The sequence below is a fragment of the Lampris incognitus genome, chromosome 1, assembly GCF_029633865.1.
Source record: "Lampris incognitus isolate fLamInc1 chromosome 1, fLamInc1.hap2, whole genome shotgun sequence".
NCBI lineage: Eukaryota > Metazoa > Chordata > Actinopteri > Lampriformes > Lampridae > Lampris > Lampris incognitus.
In genome coordinates this window covers 5,163,141-5,180,470 of record NC_079211.1, presented here as the reverse complement: position 1 = coordinate 5,180,470, position 17,330 = coordinate 5,163,141, and the positions used below count along the sequence as shown (strand labels likewise).

Below are 17,330 nucleotides of genomic sequence, written 5' to 3'. Positions count from 1 at the left end.
CTGCCTCACATCCATAGTGTGGAGATAAACACTGCTCTGTAAACCAGCACCGTGGTGTGGAGACCGAGGTCGCTGTTCTGAAAAACCTTTCTCCGTAGACGACCACAAGATGTTGAGGCTTGTTTGAAGCGGTGTTGGATCTCATCATCCACTGTGCACGTCAGATAGTATACTTCACCTTAACATGTGTGTGTACACACACACAAATGCTGGTTCCTATTAAACTCAAGCTGTTTTACCACTGAGCAGCCTGGGTAGCAGGGCCCAGCAGTGTTTCCCATGTCAGACGTCTTTAAAGGGGATTCACTTCCAGGGCCTTTTTAGATGTAATGAACTACAATACACATCTTATCAGACATCACCCCACCCCCCACCCCACCCGGTGATGGTGGTCCGGGTCTTCCGATGGCGTCTGGACAGTACTTGGCATCCTCCTCATCGTATTCTTCATCCATCCATTATCTGAACCCCTTATCCTGCTCTCAGGGTCACGGGGATGCTGGAACTTATCCCAGCAGTCAATGGGGGAAACACACACACACACACACACACACCTAGGGACAATGTAGTACGGGTGAGTCACCTGACCTCCATGTGTTTGGACTGTGGGAGGAAACCGGAGCCCCCTGGAGGAAACCCACACAGACACGGGGAGAACATACAAACTCCACACAGAGGATGACCCGGGACGACCCCCAAGGTCGGACTACCCCGGGGCTCGAACCCAGGACCTTCTTGCTGTGAGGTAACCACTGCGCCACCCCATATTCATATATTTTATAACTGTGTTATCCTCTTTCAGTGTTGCATTGTGTAAACTGTGTAAACACAACATCATGTCACGTTGTGCGTCTTGGGGGAGAGATCCTCCTCCTCTGGTGCTCTCCCTGAGCTTTCTTCCTACTTTTTCTCCCTGTTAAAAGGGAGTTGTTCCTTATCCGATGCGAGAGTCTAAGGACAGGATGTTGTGTTGCTGTAAAGCCCACTGAGACAGATTTGTAACTTGTGATATTGGGCTACACAAATAAAATCGACTTGACATCTTATTAATAGGCCTGTAATCAATAACCGGAAGCGGGTTAATAAACATTCGGCAAATCAACTCGTCTGTCCTCTCCCGGAATTCTACAAAAACAGAAAGAAAAGCAGCATTTTCTCGACTCAAGCAGAAGGATTTATTAAGACAAGGTAGAAGACATGTTCTACCTCTCCACAATCATATTCAATCGTTACAAAACCCCACACAGGCACAGGGGAGCTTTACCGTTTGCTACGGGGCGTGCTTGAAGCTAACGTAGCATCAGCCGTATGTGTAGTATCCGACATGGGCCACATCACAGATACTGGAAGGGGAATAAAGCCCTTCCCGGAGCGTCACAACCATCAACAAATTCAGCTCACGTCACACGATCTGTCCTTCCACACGGGACGTAAAGATGAACAGCATACACCACCGCCAGTTAATATATCTAAAAACACCATTATTATTCCCAGTCTTCCAGTTTAAACCTAAGTCACACAGCTATTAAATAAGTATACCGATACAACAGAGGCGTCTTTATCTGAAAAACAACATTTTGGGCGTATTACTCTGAAAACTAGACTGGGCCTGTCCCTCCTAAAGGTCCAGTGACGGGTCTCTGGTCAGCGGGATTAGGTCCCTGCAGCGAGTCAGCGGATAAAAATGAAGGAACTCCTGCATGGGATGGAGGCTTCCTCTGTGCTTCACCTCACTAGCTTTCACTTGAACCTGGTCATGAAGAAGCACCCGAGGTGAAACCGAGAGGAAGCATCGCTTCAGAGTTCGGACTCGCCACTCGTCGTCCCGACATTCCTGTAGCCCGGCGACCCTCCTGATGAATGACCCAATACTCCGACCAACAAATAAAAGCAAAACAGCCCTGCGGTCTGAGAGAAGAGGGGTACTGTACCATTCATTCATCATCAGCCGCTTCTCCGGGGTCGGGTCGGGGTGGCAGCAAGCTAAGTAGGACACTCCAGACATCCCTCTCCCCAGCAACACCCTCCAGCTCCTCCTGGGGGATCCCAAGACGTTCCCAGGCCAGACTGGACATGTAGTCCCTCCAGCGAGTTCTGGGTCTACCCCGGGGTCTCCTCCCAGTTGGACGTGCCCAGAAAACCTCCAAAGGAAGGTGCCCAGGAGGCGTCCTGATCAGATGCCCGAACCACCTCAACTGGCTCCTTTCGATGCGAAGGAGCAGCGGCTCTACTCCGAGCTCCCTCCGGATGTCCGAGCTCCTCACCCTATCTCTAAGGCTGAGCCCTGACTCCCTACGGAGGAAACTCATTTCAGCCGCTTGTAACCGCCATCTCACCCTTCCGGTCACTACCCAAAGCTCCTGACCATAGGTGAGGGTTGTGCTGTACCGTCAGTCCTAACAGAGTCAAACCAGATTTGATCTGAATTCTCCATTCGGTTGTAAATTCATGCCCGTTGATCTAGGAGGGTTTGTCTGGTTTTAAGACTTCCCTCTCGGATGTTTTTTTTCCTGGCGGGAGAATGAAGGCCGGAATACAGAAACGTAGCAGTACACAGACGACACGAGTCCGCTCCGCCTCGGCACTCCCGCCCGGTAGGCATGGCTACAGGGGGGCGTTTGGGGGAACCAGAATTGAATTACGGTGCGGGGACATAATCAGAGGAACATGTGGGGCAGATGGAAGAGGAGCCTGGAGTCTCATTAACAGTAAAAAAAAAAACAACCTTACTACGAACATGACAGCATTAATGTCAAATTAGTGGTCATGTGATCTTCATGATGTTCATCGTCACAACAAGAATAAAGGATTAAGGTCTGCACACTGAAATACACCGAAACGCTCCCAAAAACTATCATTTACTCGGCAACGTTTTGACCTCTAGTTAGTTTTGTGATTGTTGTCTTGCACCTCGATAATGTTTTCTGGATGCGCGCATGTTTTGTTCCTCTTCATCATCACAGCAAGGCCAATCTACTCATGGCTCTACCCGGTACCGAGGACCTTTGTGTACAACAGCAGTGCAAGAAAATCTCTTGAACAGAGATAAATAATACAGTAGCAACATACATAAATAACTTTTACCAGTGGGTGTAGTTATCTTATTTAAGCCAGGATTTCAAATGGAGCGCTCGATTTCTAGCATGCACACCCGTCCGTCCGTAGAGTACCTGTGGACACTAGGCTGAACTCATCCATCCATCCATTATCCAAACCACTTATCCTGCTCTCAGGGCTGCGGGGATGCTGGAGCCTGTCCCGGCAGTCACTGGGCGGCAGACGGGGAGACACCCTGGACAGACCGTCAGGCCATCACAGGGTGGGGGTGCACACACACACACACACACAGACACACACACAGTCACACCTAGGGACAATTTATACGGGTGAGTCACCTGACCTACATGTCTTTGGACTGTGGGAGGAAACCGGAGCCCCCGGAGGAAACGCAAACATGCCTTAATACAACAAAACTGAGATGAATATTCAATCTAAATACACCTTACTGAATTAGTTTTTTTTTAATTTTGATATACTTTAATGATCCCTGTAGGGAAATTACGCTCTGCAGTTAACCATCCCAGCTGTGTAGCTAGGAGCAGTGGGCAGCCGCCGTGCAGCACCCGGGGACCAACTCCAGTTCTTCTTGCCATGCCTCGGCCAGGGGCACAGGCAGGAGTATTAACCCTAACATGCATGTCCTTTAGATGGTGGGGTAAACCGGAGCACCCGGAGAAAACCCACCGCAGACATGGGGAGAACATGCCAACTCCACACAGAGGACGACCTGGGATGACCCCCCCCCCCCCCCAATGTTGGACAACCCTGGGGTTCAAACCCGGACCTTTTTCCTGTGAGGCGACAGTGCTAACCACTGCGCCACCGTGCCGCCAAGGGATTATGAGTACTTTGGGATCAAACTGATGTTGAGCACAGGTCATATGTGGAGGCAGTGCAGGCGAGCCAGACGGGTTAGGAACGGAGGCAAAAGAAATATGGGTAATTAAGGGCAAAACTATAAAATAATGGTAAAAAGTTGGTCAAAATGGATTCAAGACAACCGCTCGTCTACTTATATCGTCTGTTTACCACAGTTCTGTGGAAAACCCAACTTCAACTGTAGTGACAGCACATGAGTTTGACAGAACCAGGAAACTTCACCCGGTTCTGTCAAGGATAAGGACAGGCGGATTTAAGAGCTTATATTCAAAGACAACGGTGGCTGTGGCAGCGGTGTAAACCCGGGCAGAAGGAGCACTTGTTTTGTGGCAGTGGACATCCAGCCAGGCCAGACAGAGGACTGCTTTGAGGCCAGGCCTTCATTAGCGCCAGCAGACAAGGTGGTCTCACTGAGCCAGGACACCAGAACACAGCACACCTAAAAAGAGAGGTCACAAAGCAAAATGTTACCCAAAACATTAAATAAATAAATAAATTATTACCCCAAGAGCTCTGAAATCTGTTGTGACGACATGACCAGACACACAAACACACCAGAGAATGAATGGTCTGTCTTAATAACATTACCGCCCTTCATCACGATGAGGGAAAATGCCCCCCCCCCCGTTTTTCTCCCCAGCTGTATCCGGCCAATTACCCCAGTCTTCCGAGTCCATCTCGGTCGCTGTTCCACCCCCTCTGCTGATCCGGGGAGGGCTGCAGACTACCACATGCCTCCTCCAATACATGTGGAGTCGCCAGCCGCTTTTCACCTGACAGTGAGGAGTTTCACCAGGGGGACGTAGCGCATGGGAGGATCACGCTATTCCCCCCAATGCCCCCTCCCCCCCAAACAGGCGCCCCGAAAGGCCAGAGGAGGCACTAATGCAGCAACCAGGACACATACCCACATCCGGCTTCCCACCCGCAGACTCGGACAATTGTGTCTGTAGGGATGCCCGACCAAGCCGGAGGTAACGAGATTGGCCTTCTTTGTTGTGAATTGCATTCTTGCCATCTTAAAGCTACAAGCCCAACACTGGTGATATCTGCATTTGCCTCATTGTGTTATCCCATTCGAAGTTTTCAGAACATAATTCAACATTTAGAAAAGATTTTATAAGACCCGAGGTCAAGTTGTTAGTTGATACCAGCTGCTGCAGTGACACCAACTCTTTTTACACTGGGGCTGGTTGGCGATCAGCAAGTGATAGCAGTACACCAACAGGAAAACCTCCCACCGCCACAAACCCACTCAACTTTAAGTCAAACAAATATGTCATTGAACTCATTTCCAGAGGAAAAAAAAAATCCTAGTAAGCTTTTCATCCGCTTGAAAAATACTATATCATTTTTTATCAGTAGTTTATTTCTATAGTCCTAAATCACAACTGAGTCCCAGGGGGCTTTACAATCAATGTACAATAGCCCATATCTTTTAGAGCCTTGATTTGGACAAGGAAAAACTCCCCAGAAAAACCTTGACAGCAGCAATATAGTTCTACCTGCTTGTCTTGAGCCCGATTGTCAGCAGCACTACGAGGAAGGGAACACCATCTGGTCCACCTGGTTCATCTTCATGTGGTTGTCAAGGATCTGGAAGAGCTCCTGGATGTTGGGAACGTAGCCCGACTGAAGTTTGGACCAGATGGGGACATCTAGAGGAGAGAAAGGAGGCACTGTCTTAGTGGTTAGTGCTGCTGCTAAACAGAAGGGGGGATTTCTCCATTCTTTGTGGGTGTTGCATCTTCTCCCTGTTTTTGTGCGAATTTCTTCCCATAGTTCAAAGAAATGCTGATTATTTTAACAGGTGACTCCAAACTGCCAACAGATGCAAGTGTCAGCGATCATGTTTCTGGTGTTCCCTGTGATGGGCTATCCTATCCAGTATATCTTCCTACCATGTACAAAATCCCCCTTGAACTGGATTAGGAGAACAAGAGAGTTGTTTTGTTTTTTTAATCAGGTCTGTCCATCCCACACTAGAGGATTACTGGAGACTCTAAATGAATCCAAGAGCTTTGGGATTCATACTATAAACCAGCCTTGGCTTTGGACTCACCGTTGAGCATGATCTCAAATGCTCCAGTGGACAGGAAGTGGGTCTCCAGCATGTTACTGAGGAAGAATGCCATCAGGCACGAGAAGATCTGTAACACAGAATACACAAAAACACAACATGAGAAAAAAAAAAAATCACACACAAACACGGGTCCAAAAGTCACTACCAACATCTTTGTTTTCATCATTCAAAAATTTACATGTTTTATTTTGTGTTATTTGTTTTTCAAGAAACTGCCATAAAACACTGAAAGTAAAAAAACTATTTGAGACAGGAAATGAAAATTCAATCTTTAAATATCTCTTTTGCACGCACCATTCCCTTTCATTTCCTCAAAAGGTTCAGACACCTTGTCCTTCATTTAAATTTTAATACATAGTAACTTCTAATACAGAGAGAGTTGTTTTGGTCCTCTACTACTACTACCACTACTATTACTACTTCTACTACTTTCGGCTGCTCCCGTTAGGAGTCGCCACAGCGGATCATCTGTTTCCATCTCCTCCTGTCCTCTCCATCTTCCTCTGTCACACCAGCCACCTGCATGTCCTCCCTCACCACATCCATAAACCTCCTCTTTGGCCTTCCTCTTCTCCTCTTCCCTGGCAGCTCCATATTCAGCATCCTTCTCCCAATATACCCAGCATCTCTCCTCCACACATGTCCAAACCATCTCCATCTTGCCTCTCTTGCTTGTCTCCAAACCGTCCACCCTGAGCTGTCCCTCTAATATACTCCTTCCTAATCCTGTCCTTCTTCGTCACTCCCAATGAAAATCTTAGCATCTTCAACTCTGCCACCTCCAGCTCCACCTCCTGTCTTTTCATCAGTGCCACCGTCTCCAAAACATATAACATAGCTGGTCTCACCACCATCTTGTAAACCTTCCCTCTAACTCTTGCTGGTACCCTTCTGGATTTGGATTTGGAAATTTATTTGGATTTGACAGGTCTATGTTTTGAATACGTTTCTTCTCTCCAGTCCTTAAATATTTCAATATTTGATCCTGGTGATCTGTATACTCAACTTACTGTTACATTCTTCTTTTTTTACCCCATACAGATTTCAATTGTGATACATTCCAGCACATCATCAACAGGTGTTGACGTAACTTCTACCACCTTGTAATTGAGGCTGCTGCTCAAATACAAAGCATCCCTCCCATTTTTGTTCCTCTTGTTCTTACAAGACAATTCGCATCTGGCTAACTCAAAGTCAACACCATTCTCAGGTCTAAACCATGCTTCAGATATAGCCATTATGCTGAATGGATTCTTGAAGTGACTTAGATATTCTTTGATGTTTTGGAATTTGGCATATAGGCGTCTGCTGTTAATGTGGATAATTGAAATTTTATGATCAGAGTTGACCATCATATTAAACTCATCATCAGTGTAGTATAGCCAGTTGTTGAAGAGATTACTTTCCATATCCTGTGATTTGTGTTCGGAATATCTGAACATCTTTAATTCCTTTTTTTCATGTTCTCTAATCCTTGCTGTTCACTGATCATCAATGTCTCCTGCCGGAGATGAAATACTACTGTCTGGTCTTGTCATGGTTGTGTATAATGTTTTACTTTGCTTGTTTTATTGATTGGTGTGTTGAACTCTGTTGTGTTGTTTAGTAACCACTCAAATTTTTCAAGAGGTTTCTCATCTCTGATGACCAGCACTTTTGCCTTTTGCACCTTTTCACTTTTGAGGTTGAACAAACATTTCAGTTTTGGCAACCATCATCAGAGCTATGGTTAAAATATGCGATCTTAGCTAAAAATTACTCAAGGAAAAAAAATTACACCATAAAACATCCCATCTCAAGAGGTAGACATGTGATTTTAAACTTACTAAGATAATATTTACAGGATATTTTATAATTTTCCTGGTGTTTTCCGTGACTTAAGAACTAGCCCATAAATTTTCAAATTTTTCAGGATGTGTGGAATCCCTGAATGATAATGCCCAAATTTAATTCTGATATAATACTGAGTTATTGTCCAGCCCTAATTTCTGGGCAGAGGCGGAGCTGGAGGTGGCAGAGCTGAAGATGCTAAAATTTTCATTGGGAGTGACGAAGAAGGACAGGATTAGGAACGATTACATTAGAGGGACAGCTCAGGTTGGACGCTTTGGAGACAAAGCAAGAGAGGCAAGATGGAGATGGTTTGGACATGTGTGGAGGAGAGATGCTGGGTATATTGGGAGAAGGATGCTGAATATGGAGCTGCCAGGGAAGAGGAGAAGAGGAAGGCCAAAGAGGAGGTTTATGGATGTGGTGAGGGAGGACATGCAGGTGGCTGGTGTGACAGAGGAAGACACAGAAGACAGGAAGAAATGGAAACGGATGATCCGCTGTGGCGACCTTTAACAGGAGCACCCGAAAGTAGTAGCAATAGTAGTAGCGTCCAGCCCTAATATCAATATTGGTTCAGCCTTTTAGCCATACTGCAACAGGGGTGGCTTCCAATTCACACAAATTAAAATGTACAGAGTTGTCATAATACTGACAGAAGTATGAAGAAAATGTTAACAAGCAGAATCTGTTAGGTCCAGGTTTATATTGACCATAATCATCACTAGCATGGTAGGGTTGCATCTACTAATTTTGTCAGTATTAAAAATGGTTGATTTCTCTTCCTTTCTATGTCAACGAACATTTATCTTGAAGAAATTAGTTAAGTATGATCTATGGTCCAAATACAACACAATATATTTTATTGCATTACATATTAGGCTGTGATGGCCTGGCAGTCTGTCCAGGGTGTCTCCCTGCCTGCCGCCCAATGACTGCTGGGATAGGCCCCAACATCCCTGCGACCCAGACAGCAGGATAAGCGTCTTTGATAATGGATGGATGGATATATTGGGCTTTCATTCAATATGGTGCTGCATAAGGCTTCATTCCAGAACCACTAATAAATCAGTGAGAAACTCATCCAAACAGATTCCTGTTGTGTGAAAACATACTGGATAATTAAACAGATTCTGATTCTGGTTAGTTTAGTAGCCAAGTACACACATCACCTTGTTCTCCTGGCTCCAGGTCCAGGCCCGTGGTGTAGCCACGCCCAGCAGGGGAAATGGGTTCTGTCCACTCACAATCAGAGTGATGGCAAGCAGCTTGAAATAGGAGAAGAAGTTACCTATATACCTGGAGAGATGCAGGGGAGAAGAGTTTAAGATTCTTCCTTCATTTGCTGACAGATGACTGCATTTGTTGTTCTCATTTCTGACTTTGGACAGTGAAGAGAGAGCGGACACAGCTTCCCCTGTTGTTCCAAGTGTAAAACCTTCCTGACTGGAGGCTGAATAACTGGAAAAACAGGTGAATGCAATGAATTACCTGGTGGAATAGAAAACCACCAGTACTGGTACCCGAGGTCCGGATGGAGATCCGCTGTACTAGAACATAGCCACTAAGCGAATTAATAACTGCTTTGCAATAGACAGTCAAGCTTTCAGGACAAAACCACAGCATTTGACATCTACAGACATCAAATTACAGACGTCCTTAGTGGGAATGGACATGAGCGCTTGTACAGTACTGTGACATCCCGACTGAACTGATTAAATTGTTTAAATATCAATACATATATGATACTAATAAAACATTTCTATATACACAACTGTTAAATGTTAAACTATTTTTACCAAGACTATTAGCCACTACGGTTCCTCCATGTCACGCCACTCGCACACAGCAGCAGCCACCATGTGGAGTGAAGTGCGGAGACATTTCAAACAAACTGGTGGATTCCGTTTAGTGAAGGAAGCTACACTTTCAGCTTTCTATGCGAGTCAAGCATAAAGACAAAACACAGGACAGCGAAAAGCAATATCACGTCATGTTTACCAGCACCGTCTGGTGCTGCAACAGGCCCCCTGAGACCGGAGATTACCCAGCTAATAGCTGAAACGGAAACCCAATACATGTTTTCTCCGACTGTCATGGAGGGAAAGGGTTTTTGCAATCTGGTGGACTTTATGGAGCCAGAGTATAATGTTATCACGGGCAGAGCAGAGACGTGTAGTAAGAGAGCACGGCACGTTGCCTGTATTGGCCATCTTTCTTTTAGTTTCATTTTGTTAAATGTCCCATAATGATGATTAACCTAATTTTATTTGAATATGTTTATGTTGTGGATTTATGAAATGGAAAAACCTCTGCCTTTCACGGTTAGTAAAATAGAAAGACTTACCAGCGTTGAGTATAGCTACACATTTATTTCACATTTGGCCCATTTTAAATGAACCAAACTCAAGTTCTATTTACGTGGATCAAAATCTGGACCGACTGAAAAGAGACACAGCTCTCTTGGTGTTCACGTAAGTTCACTTGAAAGAGGACTCCGTTCTCTTTGTGGTTCACTTCAGCACTGATAGGGCCTCAGTCCACTGTGCGTTCATAAAACAGTTTCACTACAAATCAGATTTTTACTGTTCTGGATTATAAGTAGCTCTTGTCCACCAATCTTGACTTTTTAAAAAAAATCATTGTTGAATCAATGCTGTACAAGCCATAATGGCACAGTATCTGTCAACAGTAATAAAATCCATGTAAGAACCTCAAGGATTGAGGAAAAGAAAGACAGACATAAAATCAGAAAAAGAGACACAACATGTCTGGGGGGGGGCAGGGGGTAATTTCTCTGTCCACATCAGTTTATCAGTTCCAGGAGCTTCCCAACAGCCATGACTGTTAGTTTGTGTTTTTCATTGCTTCATGAATTAATGTGACTCATCTATGGAAAGCCTCGAGGACCAAGACAAGCATAGCAAAAGGAACTAAGCCCAAATCAGCTGGACCACATGAGCCACAAATGTACTGCTTTCAGACCACTGCCTGAGGAGAAAAGAAAGAAAGCCACTTTATTTTGTCATTGTACAGTTACAATTAAATTTTGTTCTCTGCATTTAACCCATCCTATTGTATAGCAGCAGTGGGCAGCTGCAGCTCCCGGGGACCAACTCCAGTTCTTCTTTCCATTTCCTTGGTCAGGGGTATTAGCCCTAACATGCATGTCTTTTTGATGGTGGGAGGAAACCGGAGCACCCGGAGGAAACCCAAGCAGACACGAGAAGAACATGCAAACTCTACCCAGAAAGGACCTGGGACGGCCTGGGGTTCGAACCCAGGACCTTCTTACTGTAAGGTAATAGTGCTAACTACTGGGCCACCGTGCCACCGAGGTCTAGGTCTGTTTTGTTTTTTTTTTTCCTTCTCAGAGTTATGAGCTCATTTGGTGTGTTCACATTAGCACAAAAAAATGCGGAGTCATTGTCCGAGTCCACTCGAGAGGCGGAAATGGACCAAGTGTGAAATTCCCCTAAAGTGCAGAGTACTTGTTTCGAATTTCATGCAAGTACTCAAACAGGCACTTCAGGTAAAATGCGTATCCCTAGTCTTTAGAGAGGGTATCATTTACAGAACCATTGTTAAGAGAAGCTAATCCACCTCCAAAAGAGGTTAGGACCACAGGAAGCCTGTTGTGTGTAAGGGAGGTTTGGAGTCAAAAGGAAAGACGAGTTAACTGATCTCACTTGTTGAGGGGTGTCGGAGGGTAGTTCTCCCCCTCGATGCGGATGTCCGGGTACAGCTGGCTGATGGAGCGGGAGTACTCCTGGAACACCTTGCTGTACCCTCAGGAGATGCTGTCACACACACACACACACACACACACACACACACACACACACACAGATTATGTTGAGAATATGTCCTTACATTATAAGGTGGAGCCCTAGATATGAACACTTCACTAGCAAGGTTTCTTGAAAGCGACCCGTTCTCTATCGGACAACCCATGACGACACAACCAGACCTGATCCGAAACCCAAACCATAACAACCCGACTGAGGCATGTGTCCACATGTGCTAGGACTGAGGGGTTTATCGTGTATAATTACCTATTAAGTATTATGAAGTACTAGAGATTTACGAAGTATTTCTGGGATTGGAGATTTCATAAAGTCGTACGCCTCCAATGGGATTAGCCTGCTAGCCGCTAGCTAGCCGCTAGCTAACGGCTAGCTAACGCTTCGTTACAGCGGGCTAAGCTAATGAGAGTTCTGGTCTTAACGGGACGTGTTGTGTTGCTACGTGCACGTCCGGGCGGCTTACCAGTACTGGAATTTAAGCACGGGCCCGAGGTACATGCTTTGTTTGGCCGCCTTCAGGGTATCGGGGTCCCGCAGGCCGTCGGCGGCCGAGCCGAGGCTCTCCGAGGCCGGGCTTTGACTCATCCTCCTGCCAATGTAGATGTCTCGGACCGTCACCGCCGTGAACAGCAGCAGAGCCGTCAGGATGCCCGTCTGGGTGTACTCGGCCATGTCGAACGGGCCACCGGGACCAGAGTCCCCGGAGAACACGCTGGTACCGCGAGCAAGCTCCTCCGCAACCGCTAGCAAACGTCTCCGGCCGTTAGCCAGGAGGCACCCGGTAGTTAGTGCACCAACCCGGTGTGGACGGAAGTCCCGCCTCCTTCCTCCTCCTCTCAACCAATCACATGGGTCCCGTCCAAACCTGACAGGTTCTGGTGTCACAAGCTTAACACGCTTGGGGCAGTATTTGGTAGGAACCTTATTAATACGCCTGACCCTCTTCCAGCCCCCATGTGGAGGGAGTCCCACCATCCACAGCACCGATCTGTCTGTGATAGAAAGCGCGTCTCGGCCTTCACCGCTCTCGTAGCGAGGCGCCTCATTTTATTTAAGCGGAAACGTGCCCCCCCCTTCCCCCCCACACACACAATAGCTGGCTCAAGCAGATACTATCTCACGCCAAACGAGGAGATACTATCTCACGCCAAACGGGCAGATACTATCTCACGCCAAACAAGGAGATACTATCTCACGCCAAACTTGGAAGAATACGATTTTCACTTAAAATCCCCAGTAAAGCCTTCGACATGACCTGGGAGCCCTTTATCGATTATTTGAAGACGGCTACCATTCACCCAGATGACAACTAGACCCCCCCCTTTTTTTAATAGCCAGTGGGAAGAATTTGGGTGGGAAATGTTATTGGGTTAACTGGTATAATGAGTGTACTTATTTGCCTTTCACTTGGTGGTGTTTCCTCCCCTCTTACAACAAGTGGGTGGGATTGGCTGGGAGGAATGACGGGGCTAATGGGCAAATGAAGATTGGGTGAGAATTAGTTGGAATAGGGATTGATTACTGTTGTCGTTGCTGCTTTTTTCCTACTGCTTGTATACCTCACCACAGTAGGTTCTGTTTAAACATGCATGAAACCGGTTCAATTGGACATTTTGTATAACAGTGTTTCGTGTGCAACACTGGTTCATAAATCAATAAAAAGATTTGAAAAAAAAGATCACAAGCTTACGACAATTCAGTCAATGAGCCAAACTTTGGACACCTTTTTGCACAGTAGATGGAATTCCTTTAAACTAAACTGGCTGTGTCTGAAATAAAATGAATGAGTCCCCAGTACTACCCGCTACGGATGCAGAGAAATCTAGAGGCAATAGCCGAGGCCTCTACTTGGTTTCTCCCTGCCAACAACTGATGCAAAGCAAACTATGAAATCATAATTTCTCCAGCGACGAACAATCTGTCACTAACTTCCTCAAGAAAGGAAGATACTTTGGTGTTGTGTTCTTACAACGACTGTGTTCTCTGCATTTAACCCTTCCTTTAGTACAGGAGCGGTGGGCCGCTGCAGGGTCGCGGACCAACTCCAGATCTCCTTTCCGTCGTCTTGGTCAGGGGTACAGACATTAACACCATTAACCCTCACATGCCTGTCATTTTGATAGGATATTAGATTTAATAATAGATTTTCAAGATTTAGTTTATTGTCATTTTCATCATGTACCGGCGCACATAAATAAAAAGGAAGTGCTGCTTCTCCCGGCCCACAGCAGTGCAACGGAGAAGTTAAAATACACTTCCAACATTCCCACAAACCGATACCACAGAACAAAACGAAAAAGCACAAACAATTAACAACACAGCCCATTCAGGTGCCGTTTCAGTGTAAATGTCGACAGCCGGTGTCTGTCAATGAGTGACCAGCACTGATGGGGGTGGGGTGGGGGGGGTTTAGAGGGTAGGTGGATGGGCATGACCTGGTGGGGGGGGGGCACAGTTTGTTTTGTAGAATAATCCACATTCAGGAAGAGATTTGTGGAGTTAGTTTCTGCAGATATGTGATGGGCATTCGTGTTGGGTGAGTATTGGTGTAAAACACACTTGTGGTTTACTGACCCGTCTTCATACTGAACCTGACCCGTCTTCACACTGAACCTGACCCGTCTCCATACTGAACCTGACCAGTCTTCACACTGAACCTGACCCGTCTTCATACTGTACCTGACCCGTCTCCATACTGAACCTGACCCGTCTTCATACTGTACCTGACCCGTCTTCACACTGTACCTGACCCGTCTTCATACTGAACCTGACCCGTCTTCACACTGAACCTGACCCGTCTCCATACTGAACCTGACCAGTCTTCACACTGAACCTGACCCGTCTTCATACTGTACCTGACCCGTCTCCATACTGAACCTGACCCGTCTTCATACTGTACCTGACCCGTCTTCACACTGTACCTGACCCGTCTTCATACTGAACCTGACCCGTCTTCACACTGAACCTGACCCGTCTCCATACTGAACCTGACCAGTCTTCACACTGAACCTGACCCGTCTTCATACTGTACCTGACCCGTCTCCATACTGAACCTGACCCGTCTTCACACTGAACCTGACCCGTCTCCATACTGTACCTGACCAGTCTTCACACTGAACCTGACCCGTCTTCACACTGAACCTGACCCATCTTCATACTGTACCTGACCCGTCTCCATACTGAACCTGACCCGTCTTCATACTGTACCTGACCCGTCTCCATACTGAACCTGACCCGTCTTCATACTGTACCTGACCAGTCTTCACACTGAACCTGACCCGTCTTCACACTGAACCTGACCCGTCTCCATACTGAACCTGACCCGTCTTCACACTGAACCTGACCCGTCTCCATACTGAACCTGACCCGTCTTCACACTGAACCTGACCCGTCTCCATACTGAACCTGACCCGTCTTCACACTGAAACTGACCCGTCTTCACTTCTCCTCATCCTCCCATACTGAACCTGACCCGTCTTCACACTGAACCTGACCCGTCTTAACACTGAACCTGACCTGTCTTCATACTGTACCTGACTCGTCTTCACACTGAACCTGACCCGTCTTCATACTGAACCTGACCCGTCTTCACACTGTACCTGACCCGTCTCCATACTGAACCTGACCTGTCTTCACACTGTACCTGACCCGTCTTCATACTGAACCTGACCCGTCTTCACACTGTACCTGCCCCGTCTTCACACTGAACCTGACCCGTCTTCACACTGAACCTGACCCGTCTCCATACTGAACCTGACCCGTCTTCATACTGTACCTGACCCGTCTCCATACTGAACCTGACCCGTCTTCATACTGTACCTGACCAGTCTTCACACTGAACCTGACCCGTCTTCACACTGAACCTGACCCGTCTCCATACTGAACCTGACCCGTCTTCACACTGAACCTGACCCGTCTCCATACTGAACCTGACCCGTCTTCACACTGAACCTGACCCGTCTCCATACTGAACCTGACCCGTCTTCACACTGAAACTGACCCGTCTTCACTTCTCCTCATCCTCCCATACTGAACCTGACCCGTCTTCACACTGAACCTGACCCGTCTTAACACTGAACCTGACCTGTCTTCATACTGTACCTGACTCGTCTTCACACTGAACCTGACCCGTCTTCATACTGAACCTGACCCGTCTTCACACTGTACCTGACCCGTCTCCATACTGAACCTGACCTGTCTTCACACTGTACCTGACCCGTCTTCATACTGAACCTGACCCGTCTTCACACTGTACCTGCCCCGTCTTCACACTGAACCTGACCCGTCTTCACACTGAACCTGACCCGTCTCCATACTGAACCTGACCCGTCTTCACACTGAACCTGACCCGTCTCCATACTGAACCTAACCCGTCTTCACACTGAAACTGACCCGTCTTCACTTCTCCTCATCCTCCCATACTGAACCTGACCCGTCTTCACACTGAACCTGACCCGTCTTCACACTGAACCTGACCTGTCTTCATACTGTACCTGACTCATCTTCACACTGAACCTGACCCGTCTTCATACTGAACCTGACCCGTCTTCACACTGAACCTGACCCGTCTTCATACTGTACCTGACCCGTCTTCACACTGAACCTGACCCCTTTTTCATACTGAACCTGACCCGTCTTCACACTGTACCTGACCCGTCTCCATACTGATCCTGACCTGTCTTCACACTGTACCTGCCCCGTCTTCACACTGAACCTGACCCGTCTTCACACTGAACCTGACCCGTCTTCATACTGTACCTGACCCGTCTCCATACTGAACCTGACCCGTCTTCACACTGAACCTGACCCGTCTTCACACTGAACCTGACCCGTCTTCATACTGTACCTGACCAGTCTTCATACTGTACCTGACCCGTCTTCACACTGAACCTGACCCGTCTTCACACTGAACCTGACCCGTCTTCACACTGAACCTGACCCGTCTTCATACTGTACCTGACCCGTCTCCATACTGAACCTGACCCGTCTCCATACTGTACCCGTCTTCATACTAAACCTGACCTGTCTTCACACTGTACCTGACCCGTCTTCATACTGAACCTGACCCGTCTCCATACTGTACCCGTCTTCATACTGAACCTGACCCGTCTTCACACTGAACCTGACCCGTCTTCACACTGTACCTGACCCGTCTTCATAATGAACCTGACCCGTCTTCACACTGTACCCAACCCGTCTCCACTTCTCCTCATCCTCCCATACTGAACCTGACCCATCTTCATACTGAACCTGACCCGTCTTCATACTGATCCTGACCCGTCTCCACTTCTCCTCATCCTCCCCTCTCCGGACCAGATGGGGCGCCTGTCTGAAGGTCTTCACACTGAACCCGACCCGTCTCCCCTTCTCCTCATCCTCCCCTCTCCGGACCAGATGGGGCGCCTGTCTGAAGGTCTTCACACTGAACCTGACCCGTCTTCACTTCTCCTCATCCTCCTCTCTCCGGACCAGATGGGGCGCCTGCCCGCAGGTCCGAAGCAGCTTGGTGAACGAGCGCCTACAGCACGTCATGAAGCGGTGCTCTGAGGACATCTAGCGGTCAGAAGGCAGATTGAAGGGAATTACTTGGGAATAAATTCGGTCGTCTTTATTTTCAAACACCGGTCTCTTTTTTCAAAATACAGAAAAGTACATTGTCGTAAATATAATGG

General features: G+C 47.2%; 1 protein-coding gene across 1 annotated transcript; it reads right to left on the bottom strand.

Annotated features, from left to right (window-relative positions):
* Positions 1 to 1,157: 1,157 nt before the first annotated feature.
* Positions 1,158 to 12,444, bottom strand: selenot2 (selenoprotein T, 2). Its single transcript, XM_056273113.1, has 6 exons — positions 12,122 to 12,444; positions 11,542 to 11,652; positions 9,025 to 9,151; positions 6,002 to 6,089; positions 5,445 to 5,597; positions 1,158 to 4,378 (listed from the first exon to the last, which is right to left on the bottom strand). Exons 1-5 carry the CDS (start codon positions 12,328 to 12,330, stop codon positions 5,476 to 5,478), a joined length of 657 nt encoding a protein of 218 aa, XP_056129088.1. The 5' UTR covers positions 12,331 to 12,444; the 3' UTR covers positions 1,158 to 4,378; positions 5,445 to 5,475.
* Positions 12,445 to 17,330: the final 4,886 nt, after the last annotated feature.